Source organism: Ornithodoros turicata, chromosome 3, assembly GCF_037126465.1.
Source record: "Ornithodoros turicata isolate Travis chromosome 3, ASM3712646v1, whole genome shotgun sequence".
NCBI lineage: Eukaryota > Metazoa > Arthropoda > Arachnida > Ixodida > Argasidae > Ornithodoros > Ornithodoros turicata.
The window spans coordinates 62,131,155-62,147,310 of record NC_088203.1 but is presented as its reverse complement, the minus strand read 5'-3'; the positions used below and the strand labels follow the sequence as shown (position 1 = coordinate 62,147,310).

The 16,156-nt window shown below is 43.5% G+C and overlaps 1 protein-coding gene and 1 long non-coding RNA gene across 2 annotated transcripts in view; both read left to right on the top strand.

Moving 5' to 3' along the window:
• Positions 1 to 4,709: 4,709 nt before the first annotated feature.
• On the top strand, positions 4,710 to 7,104 carry LOC135387197 (uncharacterized). Its single transcript, XR_010420929.1, has 3 exons — positions 4,710 to 4,795; positions 4,919 to 5,037; positions 6,020 to 7,104. It is a non-coding gene; the product is annotated as an uncharacterized LOC135387197 (long non-coding RNA).
• Positions 7,105 to 14,605: 7,501 nt separating this feature from the next.
• The window catches only part of LOC135388527 (suppressor of lurcher protein 1-like), a 175,945-nt gene continuing 174,394 nt past the window's right edge, over positions 14,606 to 16,156 (top strand). The window contains exon 1 of the mRNA XM_064618125.1: positions 14,606 to 14,807. Within this exon, the coding sequence (XP_064474195.1) occupies positions 14,750 to 14,807 (58 nt within the window). The 5' untranslated portion in view covers positions 14,606 to 14,749. The remainder of the gene's footprint in view (positions 14,808 to 16,156) is intronic.

Sequence of the window (16,156 nt, the reverse complement as noted above, 5' to 3'; positions counted from 1 at the left end):
TGTTAGCTCAAGCCATTGAATAATCAACATTATCAAAATACCCATGGTAGCGGACCGAGAGACACGGAACAAGTGAGTGAACAACATGGGTCTAAACCAGCTTGCCTGCACCCTCTCCCTTCTTTCCATTCAGATAATACCAATAATAGCACACAAGATGCTCTGATATGTTTTGCAGGAATGTCGCTGTACTCACAATATTAGTACAGCAGCTACAGAAAGGCATAAAACAAGTTTTTGTATACATGACACCACTTGAATGCAACATAAGCTTCTGTTGCATTGCCAGAACACAACAGCTGACAGATTTACCTTACTTAAACCTTAGAAAAAGAATATACTGTTGCAGACATGAGGCTGCTTGAATGTAATCCTGAAACGTCTCGAAAAACATCAGCTGGAAGATTTAGATTTACCTTACTCAAAACTCAGAAAACATATGTGCTGTTGCGCACATGAAACTGCTTTAATATAACCCTCGAGGGCTCTGGAAGAACACCTTATTTGTGACCAAAATACAACAACTGAACTAATACTTAAATTTATGCCTTACTCAAAATACACAAGATGTGCTACCATGCATATGATACTGTTTAAATGTATACTCTGAAATCACTGGACTAAGAACACAAACACCTCAGGCATGGTTGTTCCAAGCTAGCGAGCAACAGCAAGGGTATACGAATAAAAGAAGTCGAGCACAAGTGATGCAATGTACTTGACTGATCAGAAAATGAAATGTCTCAGTACCAGGTGCAGACGTCACTGTTCCGTCAACGAAAACGGATGAATTTTGAAGGGGCAGGGGTTGGCAGTGGTGACAGCCTTCAGCTTGAAACCCAGAAGGTGAAAGTTGGGACGTGGAGTGTAAACGAAACTTTTCGGTGGTGCCAGAATCCCTGTGAACACATCAGGCATTTCCAAGTCAGTACTGAAAATAAAACATGGAAATACACCCACTGGGGCCTAATTTCTAAAAGATGAAGCTGTAACTGACACACACCGTATTTTTTCTTTTTTTTTCCTATGTGTTGGCGTTTGCATCGCATGGCTGACTTGTCTAACATTACGCGACTTACCTCCATCTGCTGCCTTGTCCTGCCTCAGAAATCTCCAGCAGCGGATGAGGTTGGCGCGCGTTCTGCATGGCCGTTGCGTAAATATCCCCGTATCGTATGGTCGTACTCCTGCATTAAACATACGTAGATCTTGGAGCAACCTCTTCGTGGTGCTCTTGAGACGGCTGAGCGGCTAGGGCTTTATTGTCCCCTGACATCGAGAGCTTCTCCAAGTTCCAAAGGAGACGTACTACATATCTTCCATCTTTAAACCGGGCAGTAGAGCGAAAACGCTGTAGTACTATCCAGGTTCAGCTGTTCGGGCTTGATAATGCCAAATGCTCCAATTCCCAGAAAGCCTGTAATTGCTTGTCCGCATCTCTCTCAAAAGCGTCATGCTTCACTCCAACCTGCATGACTTCGACGTCAACATTTCGATTGGAGACACACTTACTCGTGCCTTGCAGGGTCCAGTCGAAAACGGTTTCCGCCGCAACAAACGTATTCGATAGGCGTACAGTTGTTCCACTGACGATTTTTCAATAGAAGTACGAGTCAAACAGAAGTGAAATCTCGGTATTGGAGGTGAAAGGCTCATCGGCAACGCCAAAGCCCATCCTCTTCAGCTGCACTGACATTGCTTGACGTAGGGAGGCTATTTAACCATATCTTGTCGTATTACATGTCACGTCGAGACTAGGAGGCACCCGGGTTCGAATCGCGGTGCCGGTGTCTGGAGTTTTTCCTGGGTTTTCCTCAGACGCTTTCAGACATATGTCGGCACCGTTCCCTTAGAAGTCGGCCCAGGGCGTCAGTCATCACGTTGCCCACCTATGTGAGGCCGACAACGGCGAGACCTTTCACCAGCACCACCACCGCATTCGCCTGGGGATTCGCCCCTCCTGCCGTAAGAGAGTGAACGTGTTCATCTTCGTCCAGCTTCGTTTTCATGCTGAACAGTCAGTAAAGTTTGGCTTTTTTCATCAAGGTGCTTGGAAGGGTGGCATCGTATTAAAGCAAGAAAACGGCGAACACCAGTTTAACACGTTTACAATAGGCGATTTCAGATATTGCCCTTGTGTGTCCGCACGAGGGCCCTCCGTCGCCCAAGTCGCGCGCATGGCGCAATGCGTCGTGGGAAATGGTTTGCATTCGTGCTTGCCTGCCTGTTGCTCGAAGGAAGGAGGGAAAACCGAAACCGTTTGCGCTCTTCTTCTGTCTGACTCATGAAAACTGAATCCCAAGGTGCAGTGGGGCATTCGCAACTCGGCGCTCTCTGGCGGGCCATCCATGCAATTTCTGAAATCGTCTATTCTTTTAGGTTACATTATCTTTACCTCGTGAACGTAAGCGGCACGGGATTATATACAGAGGTACGGTAGTCATACCTCCATCTCTCTTCATCATGAGTCATAAAAGACGGTCGGCCCAGCGTCAACTTTTAGGTACCTTTTCTTTAGTACTTCGACACTGTCCAGATACATGCCTTTTGAGAAGTGCATCGAACATACGCGAGATACTGTTTTCAGTTCTGTCCCATGCAGTTGATGGCTCGCAATAGCAGCTTGCGCTCCGTACATCGTCGTCACGGGAATGGTAAAACGAAATGTCTGGATTGTTCTTTGAGCGGTATTCTTGCAGCTAGGCACAGTGCAGGGATCATGACCTGACATAATGTCGCATACAGCAATCGAGGAATATTTTTCAAGGTTTGGAGAGCATCACAGAAGTAGACGGAAATTCTAGCCGCACGTCGTCTGCCAGGCCACCAGCAGCCCTCAAACAACCAAAGAGCGGGGATTCTCTAGAACGTAACTGGTAGCTGCTGGTGCCAGCAGACTTTTGTGTTGAGAATGCACTATGAGCAATTCAAAATTAATATTGTCGATAACACTGGGGATTCTTTGCGAATTTGCAGGCTTACATTTCAAGCTGCGGGCAATCGAACGGTGATATTTCCCAAAGCGAGTTGCTCCACGCTACTATCCCTTTAAGTACAGGGTGGTTCTTATAAATCGCCAAACTTTGGTATGCAAATAAGGCGAAACCAGAACTACGCCCTTCTCGAGCAGAAAAAGAGGGCGTTTGCGTCGAAGAGCCACGTGTTTTGTAGCGATCGAAGAATAAACGCTGATCTGTTGGCCGAAGCGCTGTCGTTTCTGCGCTCGAGGAGTGCGTAGTTCTGGTTTCGCCTCATTTGCATTCCCAATTGTTCGGCGATTTATATATCAAAGTTCGTACTCGTTTCAGGATTTCTGAGAAAGAAGGTGGATTCAAATAATGGTCGCCTCCATTTCTGCTGTCTCGCAATTTCGTAAAAACATTTAATTAAAAAGTTGATTAATGAATTTTATGTAATTAGGCATCCAGTAGTTACATGCTCTTTCCCACAGGCTTGGCTGCGTAACCCGCCCACTAAAATGGCATCAGTGCTGCTCTCGCAGCTTTTTTTTTACCTGTAACGAAAAAAGAAAAAGCAGCCTGTATAGTAAGGGGGGCAACTGAAGGCGCATCACAAAGTGAGGCAAGCAAGCTACAAACTTTAGCATCGAGATTTCGCAAAATTTATGTAGTAGCAAAATAAGTGCCCTGTGCATGATTCGCGAAAAAATCGTGTCGCGAAATTAAACGGTATTTATTCAAAGGGGAAATGAAATGACTGGTAGACTACGGCGACTAGAAATGTGTGCCTGCTGTGCGCAGTAGAAAGCAGTAACATAAGAACATGCCTAAACTGAGGCTGCAAAAGAATCACAGAAATTTCGTGAATGCCTTAAAGGTCAGATATGCCGATTTTGAAGTGCCGCAGAACTGAGCGATACTCGCGCTGTGTGTTCATTACCGAACACTGAATATGTGTGCGAAATATCTTGCTCCGACTGTTCGTAGTTTTTTTAGAAAACAGTTTTTTTAGTTCCCACGCCCGGCCGTCAGACCGTCGGCAAACCCTGCGCACGGGCGCACCGACGTCACTGCTCTCGGTTTATCTGTCTTTGGCTTGGCATGGACTCTTGGCTTGGCCGCTTGGCTTCTTTCGTTTCGTCCTCTGTGCATCGTACATAAGCGAACAGCTGTTATGTTGTTGCTAAGCCGGAAACAAAGCATGTGAATATTTTTTTTTTTTTTGGCACGACGTCGTTTGGAAAGTGCACTTCTTTGTTCTGGCCTTGCCTTTTATGGGCTGGAGCGATATGATACGTGATATGCCACGGCGAAGTTGTCGAAGATGCGACGGTGCTACGCTGTTAGAACAATTCATCGGAGCATTCAAGTGTTACCTATTATAAGCTGCCAAAAGACCAAGCAGTACGAAGCTCTTGGCTGACAGTGGTGCCTGCTAATTTCCGCTGCAAGGATATCGTTCACGAATGTTATCATAGGTTACGCGCGACTCCAGAGGCAATTTGGAATCTCGGCACGAAATCGTCTGATGAAAATCTGAGGTGCCCGACGCACAACATTTTGAACGTGCCACGGAGGATCCAGGCAAAAAACGAGAGCAAAAAAGGTAAGTCGAGGTTCAATATAAAAAGTAGCAAGCTTAATGAATCGATTGTGCAGCTGTCCTACTGCGCTTACTCTAATATGACCACGATTAGCAACACAATAGTATTGATAATCTAACTTCTGAATTATCACACGTGCACGCTGAAGGCGGAAATGAAGCATGATCTGGCTTTCATCTGGTGCATGAAGAAATTGATGACACATTAGTTGCAGTCTACCTCCACCAACAGGTATGACAATGTGATGTTATAATTTGAGTGTTCACCTATGTTCAACTTTTCATGTGCACTCACATGCAGACATCTTGACACCACTTTGAAATCTGCCCTCAAAGTTACAACTTGTGCTTTCAGGGTGGAAAACAAAGGTCGCCATTTCGATTAGCTGCTATCTCCCAGTTCAAGCACTTTTGCTGTCTGGACACTGGTTCCTGTGGATGGGGTGTTACAAGCTTCACTGTCTGATATAGAAGGTAAGTTACATTAGTTCAGTTAATTTGTCTTTTGCATATTTTTGTTGCTGTTAGCTGGATTACTGTTGGACATACAATCCTTTGACACACAGAAGTTGATGTCGCCTCTGATAACGTTTTAGAATTTTCAGCGTCATCAACGTCTGTTGAGGAAGGTGCCGTTACTATCTGTGAATCTTTAATTAAGAATAGCCCACAATTCATGTTAACATTGTCTACTCTTATTAATTCACTGTCTGTGTTCTGAGAGCTAAGAAAAATGGAAACTATTTATTTGTCACAACTTCACACTGGATGTGGTACTGGCTTGACATGTAAGCTAAAATACCTGGATTCTACAATAATTGTGTTGAACTTGGTGCATTACCGTGGGCGATGCCACATTCACTACATTTTTAGTGGGTCCGGTGCACAAATACTGTGCATACTGCATACATACAGACATACTGTTCGATAGGCAAAAATACCTGAGCAGCGCTGTGTAGTCTTTTTACCCAAAGTCCATACTCTTACTGCAAAGTCACAGTACGTAGAACAGCAATGTGCAGGTATGCTGCGATAGAGATTCACAACAGAAAGAAGACTGTTGAGAGCATCTAAATTTTAATGAGACGAGACTTTCGTGCACAAGGCTGCTGTTGTTAATGTCTAACATGAAGTTACAAAATCCCAGAATATATAAAACATGTTGTAATGTAGAGAGTGAGGGTTGGTACAGACATAAAAATAATTATACAATCATATATAATAAAATAAGAAGGGGGTACAACTCCCCCTCAACTCAACTCGACAACTCAACAACTCTACTTATGCTCTACCTTACAACATGTCTTATATATTCTGGAATTTTGTAACTTGATGTTAGACGTCAAGAAGTACAGCCTTCTGTGCAAAAGTCTTCTTTCTGTTGTGCACAATCATTATACAGTAAATACGACTATCCATTTCTAGTCATTAAATGCTTTTTTTTTTTTTTCTGCAGTGATGAGCATCCATAAGGACACATGCCAGAAAGGGAGTCTCTTTGTCAAACCCTCATCACCTCATGAGGATACAATGGTTGACGAATGGTTCTCAAGCACATCGAAACTTCAACAAATAATTCATGAAAAAGCCAGTCAGTACTAGCTACTATACAGGAATTGAACGTGGACCCTCCTGCTACCAGTCAGAGATGTTACATTTCAGGCGCTCATTGACTTTTGGTGAATTACTTGTTGACTTTGTCCCAAGATTGAGCTTGCCACAGCTCACTTGCCTATCTGTTAATGTTGTGGCGTGTGTTGCATTTTTCTCTTTGTGTGTTCCAGACTCAGAACGGTTAATTTGGATCAGGTCAGGTACGTTTCATTTAGACATGGCAAACATAAAGTGGTGTATCTCAACACAACTTAGCAGTGGCCTTCATGCATTACTGCACACAAACACAGGACACACACACACACAGGACAGACACAAACACGTCCCTTTGTGTTCCCTAGTCTCGGGGGTTTTACATATGCATCATCTTCACCAGCTCGCTTGCTTCCTAGCCATTTTTTCTGCACATTGTTCACTCTACTTTTATCGTGTGCTATATAATCTTGTTCAAGTTCTGTCAAACGACGTGTAATGCTATAAAAAAATTCAGAACACTGTGGGTTGAATGGTAGCGCATGAATGCAGGAAGGAAACTGTCATGTTATGGCAAGTGTTTACATATTGTACATTTAACTACTAATTTTATTGGTTAGCTTTCGCCGGCATATCATGTCAAGCCATGTTATATTAATTTGGAACACGTTCTTCTTAGTAGCCAGAGCAGCTCATAGACAGTGAGAACATAGCCCTGTGTGTTTGTCTTGTCCACCGCAGCCCTTGGGTTTCCTCCCTGATGGCTACACATGTCAGGGATAGGTTTCAGAACCAGTAGTTCCCGCCAAGTGTGAATTGCTTTTCAGGGGATCATCACGCTGGCAGATGAAGCGTATGGTTTAAATTATTTGCAGGACAGGAATTGCGTAGCTTCACACAAATACTACTACTACGACGTAAAAGTGGTTTCAAATCTAGCTTTTTTGTGTTCCTGACATTATCGCACAAGATGTTGTATCCACTATGATCCTTTATATGGGGGGGGGGGGGTATGTACAGTGCAATCAACAGATGCTATTTACAAATCTGTGTTTTCTACTGTGTTGAAATGGGGTAGTTTGTATCTGAGAGCCATAGTGAAACACAGACAGGCAAGGACAGAGTTTTGATGCCCTCGAGAAACATGGCAACACATTGCAGGAACTCTGGATGCTGCCTAAATTTCCAGAACACACAGCTCAAGGCAGCGGTTAAATAACAAGACAGTTGCATGCGTAAGCAGTCCGCTGTTGGATTTGCTTCTGTCCCAGATACGTTATCTCAAAGGGAACGCACGGACACACTCAGAATGATACTAGGACTGCCTGTGAAATAGAATGAGGAGAGGGGCCCTTTTTCTTGTCTGTTATTCTATTGGTTAAATTGTCATTTGCTTAGCAGCACATATGTGTATATTCCAGAGTCTGCTAATAAATATATCAGTTGAGAGCTAGCAGTCGCATTGTAGATGTCTCATCCTGTCCTTGGCTGCTTGTTTTTCACGATGGCCATGCTTGCTATTGCAAAAACAGAAAACAAAAACGACGATAGAAAAACACGAAAAGAGCGACCTAAAAAGCTGCCTGTTCTAGTGCTCACATGGAGGCAATGCAATGAGGTAACATGTTCCATTCATGAACTGTGGATAGTAGTACGTAGCACAACGGCAATCGATTATTCAGATTTTACTTGAAGTACTTTGTTTTTTTAGCTTTGTTTGCACAGTCTATTATTGGAGCTTTATATGATTCCCCTCTTGAGATACTGATGCTGTGCAGTTTGCAGTTTGTTAATTTTGAAACTGTACTGTGCTGAGGTACAAAAACCAGAATTGTCATATCTGCATTTGAGCACATAGGAATAATTTGAAGTACTTTACTTGTTGGCATTAATATTTGCACCAGGTCACAACATTGTTGATTGATGGAAAATGTAAATAAATATATTTATTTGCTTGCCAAACAATGCACAAATGTCTTCTTTTCTAGTGAGATACTCCCTGTTCACAAGACATAAATGTGGAAAAGTTAAAGGGGCACAATGATGGTAGAGTCTAGCGTTGCTTTTTGCCACTTCACATATATTCACTGTTACTCGTGTGCACATGTAGGAATAGGAAGGTAGAGCATGCGCATAAAAAATTTCGTATGCAGCCACACATATAGTTCAGAAGATTAATTGGATGACGTCCAAGCATATATAATTGTGCTTCATGTGCAATGAGTATGCTAACGGATTGCTTCCATGAAGCCTTTTTATTTATTTTTATAAATTGTTTTATAAATGTTATTTTTTATTTGATATAAATTTCATATTATATATTGTATACTTATATTTTTATAAATTAAAACCCCAAGTTACACGGCCCCTGTAAGAGTGTCCTTTGCAAATGGTTTGGTAACGTGTCTCTAACTGCAGAGGTAAGAGGCAATCGAGAATGCTGCAGACAAGGTTGCAACTTACATATTGCTTATCATGTCCTACATACAAAGTGATTTGTACAATAATTCCTGAGCACGTAATTAATTCCGAGGCTGGCCAGTGATGTCACCCGACGACAAGTCACATAATTGCCTCTAACACTTTTACACCCCATGGGCTGAGTTGTGAATTGAAGGAGCACTCTACAGAAGGATAAGGTGCACCTGATTTCTAGGATCTATGCCATCCCCTAACTCTTCAGACACCACATTTCTAAAAACACCTTTTCTACGTGGCAATTTGTGCTCTGGTACTTCTTTTGCGTCAGCATAGTGTGCAACCACATGGCTACTGGAGCTTTCGTGTGCATGTTTTTGTGCGACGGTGCTCATTACAAACAATATCCAGATGTTAGACATAAAATGCAGTAGTTTGTAGCGTGACATGGGAGTGTGTGATTCAAAGAAAGCTTCTGGAAAATGCACAGAATCCCACAAAAAGTTTAAAATGTGATTGTATTTCGTTTTACGTCTCTCGTCGTTACATACCATCGTCGACGCTGTTGCACATTGATAAATCGTACGTAAAACTTGTCCCATAGCAGTACGCGGTTTCTCAAATACATAACACAATTTTTTCCTGCAGGAATAAAACGCTGTCGGCATTTTCATGCTAACACGGCTGTCTAAACGTCTCTACAATGGGCAAGTGCTGTAAAGGGGCTAACGCAGACGCGACTTGATACAAATTGTACATGCTCACAAAACACAAACGACGAATTCCAGTCACAACATTGCAGAAAGGTTGGTTCGCGAATGAGTTCGCAGTCGCTGCACTGTTTACTTATCGCGGAACGGTGGAATCCGGCTGTCCGCCATCTTCAAGCACAGATACGTGAAGCCGCATGCGCCTCGATGTGGCCTTTACAGCTCAGTGGCGTTACCGCTTGAGACAAATTGATTCTCCCACCTGCTGCCACTGTGGTGCTCTTGAGGATCTGGAGCACATTCTTCTTCATTGCCCTCACTACGAACCTTCCCGAACCACACTCTCCGAGTCTCTTCGTCAGCTGGACTCTCGCCCTTTCTCCCTACCGAAATTGCTTGGTCCCTGGCCCAATCCAGCCCAGCAACGCTCTGCGCTCAAAGGTCTTCTGACATTTCTGGACACCATCGGACTTCGATCGTTATTGTAAAGGGGCACGTTATTTTATTCCCCCCATTCCACCAAGCACTGGGGTAGAGTATCGCCTGTTGCGATGAAACTGCCCACTCTCCAAGGCCGAAAATAAAGTTGTTGTTGTTGTTACGTGAAGCCGCGAGAAGCCGTAGCTGAAATCCACTGACAAGTACGAAGGCGCGTACACGTCACAATGCCCGTTCGGGTGCATCTACGTCATAAAAATGGCTGCGCCCATGTGTGTTTCGGAATGAATTATCTATTTTTTTGACATGGTACTGTACCGAACTGAGAGAATGAAGGTGCATTTTGGGGAGAGTTGGATGTGGGCTTTCAGAATATCACAACCGTTTCGACTATTTGGGATATCGGCATAGCTGACCTTTAAAAATGTCCCAGTAAAATCGTAAGCCTTTTCGCGTGCAAAGCATGTCAAACTCAAAGCATGCTAAATCGCACGCGAGACAATTCCAAATGTAATTCCAGGTGTATTACAAATAGCTTTCAAAGGTAATTAAGTTACAGTTACTATTGCACATCATCGTAAGTAATCATCGTAATTAATTATTTACGAATGTAATTGACAACAATAATTGGGTTACTCGTAATTACGTACAGGTCTCATGCTCAATGCTAACGTATTTCATATTTCGTGTTTCACGAATAATTGAATCCCATTCGACGGCTCATAGAAGTTAAAATTAATTAACCTCGAGAGGAATGTTTCACACAAATCTAGAACGTCCCATTGAAAAAAAAAAAAAAAAGACAAATCTAAAGCAGAGCCTCTTCCGTGAACAGACCATATAGAAGTTTTCTTGTGTTTCTGATGTCTCCCTGTGTCCCTGTTCTGCACAACACAACATATTGTTTACCTGCACAAAAAAAATACTAGGACCTGCAATGTGTCATCAACGCGCATAGAGCGCTCTAGCTTGGTCGCGGTACACAAGCGATTAACTTTAAAGCAATTGATTGTTCACATCGTTTGACATGTTTAGAAAACGGTTACTTCTTTTTTTCTTCTTTTTTTTCGGGAAATGCTTCTTTATAGAGATAATTCCACACGGGTCGACTCTTCCTGAGGAACTCATACTCCCAGAAAGAGCGCACTGAAAGTGATTTAATCGTTGCAATTAAACGTCATTAAACGTAGTATAATGAAACGCTTTGCTTAGGGAAGCCGTCGTGTGGCTGGAAGAATGGAAGCAGGCGTAGGCAACAACAGTAACTCCTAATTCCTGTTAGAGCTAAGCTTTGGTGCAGTATGCTGTATGCCAACATCACTAAGAAGGCTGTCTATTTTCTTGGAGGCGTTGTCCCTGGCGTAAAAATGAGCAAACATTATGCCTTTCGTTTGATCTTTTTACCACATGGTAGCTAGTTATTGATGACTCGATGAGAGTTCGCAGATGATGGCAGTTGCACCACTTGACCACAAGGAAAACTACTCAATACGTCGGGAGGAAGCAGAAGGAAAAGTTTGAAGTTGGGATTCGCGGATATCACGAACAAAACACAGTCATTGCAGGCTCAATGTCAAATAACATATCTTGGATGTAAGTAACGACATACTTCATGCTGCATAAATACTACAGACATTCAGCAACGAAATGCCTACGATAATGTGTTGCCTATCGAGAAAGGTATGGTAGCAGAAAATAGCGGCATAGTATCTACGTTACTTTTAATTGGTAGCAGTACCTGTATCGCGTTACTTTTTCAATTTTTTAACGACGCTAGTATTGCGCCACTTTTTTGTGGAGTAGTGGGTAGCGTTATTGCGTTACTCTGTTTTGGAAGCGGATACAACGCTGCATAAACCCAATTAGATAGCGGTTATACGACAATACTGCCTATCAAAAGCATCGTTCAAACGGAATACGTCTACGAGGCTGGTTAAATTATTATCGTTAAAGGTGTTTCGATTCTGACAGCTGATAATCTGGTAATGGATTTTTATGCAAATGCATGTTTCTTTCTCGAAATGGTTTGGTGCCTCGACGTTAAAAAACACTTTTGGTTGTGGTTTATAATAATAATAATAATAATAATGACTTTATTTGATCCAAAATTGGACCCAGAGTACTGGGAAAAAAGCTACACTAGGTAGCTTGAACTGCAGTTGTACTGTGGTAGTTTGGTGTGGTAGTACCACTAACTGTGGTAGTTTGGGACTGGTTCGAATGCTTCTATGGTGCATATAAATGCATGTGTTTCGCGTTGTAGCATATTCCGCATGAAAATGCACACCTAGTGTAACGGTGTCCCGGAAGCCCGATCGCTATCAGGTGAGACACAGCACGCGAGGAAGTGTGCTGGCACACTGAGCATTCTGGAAGGACAGTCCGTGCTGGGACACCGAGCAGGTCGGACGGACCTTGACAGTAGCCGGCAATAAAACCAAGTTGTGCAAGGCTCCCTGGCTCTCATACTGACTAGTTCATTTCGCAGGCTCTATGACCCACACTTTTACTGGCGCAGTTACTGGCGCAGATATCATACGCATCATTGAACCGCCTTCAGCTAGAGGACACCAGTATGCTTTATTATATATTTACACACCAGGTGGCGGGAGCTGGCAACCTCATTCGCCAGCTGTAAGCTTTCTCTACGCAGAAAAGGTGGGTGACTACCGAAAAAGAGGCTTACGCCATAATTTGGTCGCTCCGGCGTTTTGACAACTGGCTATTTGGTGCGGTCATTTTTGTGGTCTCTGGTCACAACCCGCTTTCTTATCTGACAGCGAGTGCTCCCCACAATTCGAAGCTGATTCGCTGGGCTTTAGCCTTACAGCGTTACAATGTGACGGTAAGATATCGAAAAGGAAAGGTACATGCAAACGCAGACGCGCTGTCGCGTTTTCGTAACCTACCTTGGGAGTAATATGGGTTATGTGTAGACGTATTTTTGCATTCTTGCAGATGTGTGGCGGTCCCCTGGGACAGATGTGTGGGTGGGGCTGCTTCGATTTCGTTTCTGCTGGGATTCCTCCGTGGGTTGGGTGTGCTTTGTGTTTGTGAGGTCTTGTACTGTTTTCTTCAGACTGTTCGCAGCTTTGAGGTTCAAGGCCAGAGAACCTGGAAAATCATGTGCAACGGATGGGGCTGGCATTCGTGTCATACGTTAGATGCGTCTGCTGGCATGCTAACGAACTTGAGGTGCGAGGTGTAACGGTGGCCCGGAAGCCCGATCGCCATCAGATGAGACACAGCACGCGGGGAAGTGTGCTGGCACACGGAGCGTTCTGGAAGGACATTCCGTGCTGGGACATCGAGCAGGTCGGACGGACCTTGACAGTAGCCGGCAATAAAACCAAGTTGTGCAAGGCTCCCTGGATCTCATATTGACTAGTTTGTTTCGCAGGCTGTAGATGACCCACACTTTTACTCCTGGTGCATATTTTGCCATATTTCCAGAAGGCGTGGCGAGAAGCGTCCCTTCTACACCAATTACGACTTAATGTCGCCAAGACACCTCTGCTTCTCTATTAAATGAGTCTTCTCCACTCGCCCAAATGCCCTACTTGCTCGTTGAAGCTGGTATTTTACATCTTCTCCTCGACACCCCTCGAGCCACGCTCAGACGATGCCTACTCGAGCTGCGGTGCACAGACTTTTCTCTGGCCATTCTGCTCGGCGTAGTACGACATCTCACACACCAGTCTCTGACCAAAGTAGTTTTGACGTTCCTCACGACACAGATCTTATGCACAGCCTGCGAACTCAAGTCCTGTCATCTCATGTGTCAGTGTCCCACCCTAACCTCTCACCCTCATACACATTACTCTCATCATTTTTTTTTAATCTTATTTGTCTTTAATCTATCTCATCTTTCGCCTTTTGTTAGTTGATCCTTTGTTTTCGAAATCGTTATCTCTTTTTTTTTTTTTTTGCGGAATAGCAAGTTAACGTACCGCTTGGCTAACATTTCCTCCTTTTTGCCTCCCTGTCCGAATAAATATATCTAATTATATCTATGTATCTAAATATATATAATTCGTGCTACTGCGCACGCGCAAAACGAAGATAGCTTCGCGCATTGCGCAGAACTCCCTTACGTACGCAAAGGCGATAGCGTACGATGCACTAAAACTCTCTACTGTTGTTTTTAATGCAGGGAATCATTCTGGGCGTACGAGAACCCCTGGTGTTTCAATAAATCTGTTGAAAGTTAGCGCATGTGTTCATCTCTTTACAAACAACAACAACAACAACAAACATAAAGGCTAGACTCGGTTCAGAACGGTTTGAGCCATGTGAATTAAAACTCTTTGCATAGTTTGGCTGGAAGCCGGCACTGATCTTTATTTTAGTACCACCCAACTTTCTTTCGTTTAATACTAATTTAACGACCACTTAGAACCTTTCCTGCAATCCAAAAATTTCAATTGTAACTGCGAGAGTCAGCAAAGTACTAAATACAGCCTCGTAAAAACGGCTGCGGGGATCGGTGTGGGTAGGCAGTGTTTAGAAACTATCAAGTAAGGAGCCGCGGAAAAGGTTTCGTGTTCTTCCAACTTTGGAATGGAATTCTGTTTAGCAATGGCTTTTATAGGCAACATTGTCCCGCAACTTCTTTCTAATGGAGTGCTCGCAGAGTCGTGTCTCAGAAAGTTCTCAAATACTCAGCGAAGAATCCCGCTCCATGTGTGCCGGAAAAATGGGTTAAAAAGAGGAGAAGAGAAAACGAGCGCTAAGTACGAAGAAGCATTAAAATCGCCACAGACACCCCATCTCTGAAGCCTTTTCTCGGTGTTCTCGTTTCATCGATCCCTTGTTGGGATCCGGCGAGCGCCATCCCGAGGCTTTCTCCGCGGGTCTCACCTCATTCGTAGCGCATGCGTGTCATTGGCTCGCTGGCATGGTGGAGAGACGCTTCATTCGTCCTTCATGTGCATGGATGCCTACGTCGTACTACAGGATGGTTATGGCTAGCTAAGGAAGCTTATAACGGCAAACATCATGGATGCCACCCACAGCGGTTGAACGCGTTCAAAATGACTGTACCGCCAACTATACTGCTCTGCTCCCTGTTGTTGCTCGGAAAGGCTCAAGGTAATATTTGCTTCTGATTGTTATAGTTACCAAACAGTTTATGTAACCTTAAATTGTGATTGCGAGGAATCGGTTTATTCGTGACTGCCAACGAGAATCGTAAACGAGATTCAAAGTACTATATGTGGAGCCCTTCGTCATTGTCCTGCATGCTCAATTGTGAAAACAACGAAAGATGTTTCAAATGTGCGCCATTTCTCGCAAAACAAGTTTTTGTCTAGCACATTCCCAGAATAATGAAGGACAGCTATGGAGCTATCTTCAACCATGCGACGCCTCCTTCGTTTAATTCTCAGTGGCTCAGTTTCAAAGAATTATGACGGTCACCAAGAAGAGTTCACGAACCAAAAAGACACATTTTTGGACCAGGATTTCCTCTGGTTGCCCAACTCTGTCGCACCATATGAAAATGTAATTCGGCGCAAGGCTAAAGTAAAAATAGAACGGAAAAGCATTTCCGAAAAGGGGCAATACCGTTGTGCAAAAACATTCCATCATCCCCGGTATCAAAGCGCCAGAAGTGCTTCCGAGTGTTCACTTTGTAAAGTAAACTTGGAGATTTCGAATACAGTATAAAATACAATATCGCGCTGCATGCCCTATACTTACGCAATACTTTTTTCTTTTTTTACTTTTTGAGTACGAATACATAAACGTACCGTTCAAACAAGCAAACATTTAAGCCCACGGGAAGGTATTTCTGCAACACCCCTATTCAGCATTCTATTTAATTTTGCTTCAGTAGCAATGCATCACAAGGCCAAGGGGGCATGTACTGAGGGAAGGGTCCCTTAGCCTACTAAGCGAGGGAGCACCGCGCCTCAGCGTCATTCATGATTTTAATGTTGTTATTGAGGGATACCAAGTGTCCATAGTAAAGTGAAGGTCGTCCTTGAGCCGGCAGTTGGAAAGGAAGCTACAATACTACAGCGTTTGTTCCTATTTGCTAAAACATTGACATACAGTGGTAACAACAACAACTAGATACCGACTATGAGATGCGGTGTTTCACCGCGGCAGTGCGGTACCCTACCCCATTGCACGTGAAATTATATGAAGAGGATGAGAGACGGATGAAAACTCGCGCAGGCGCTAGTGGTGTTTCCTCAAAATTTTTGTATTTTGTATTTGTTTCATATCCGTGAGAAATGGGGGTCAGGTACAAAAGGGAGGGATCCCTGAATTTAAAACAAAACCGTTCGGTGAGTGGGAGGGGTGATGTTTTTCTATTTTTACCTTTTCGTCTCTTCAGTTTTCTTTTTCCTTTCATTGATTTCATTTCCTTTGTGGGAGTAGCAGAATTCGTCAGGTGACGAATTCAATACCTTCTGTTTTTTTCTTCTATAATC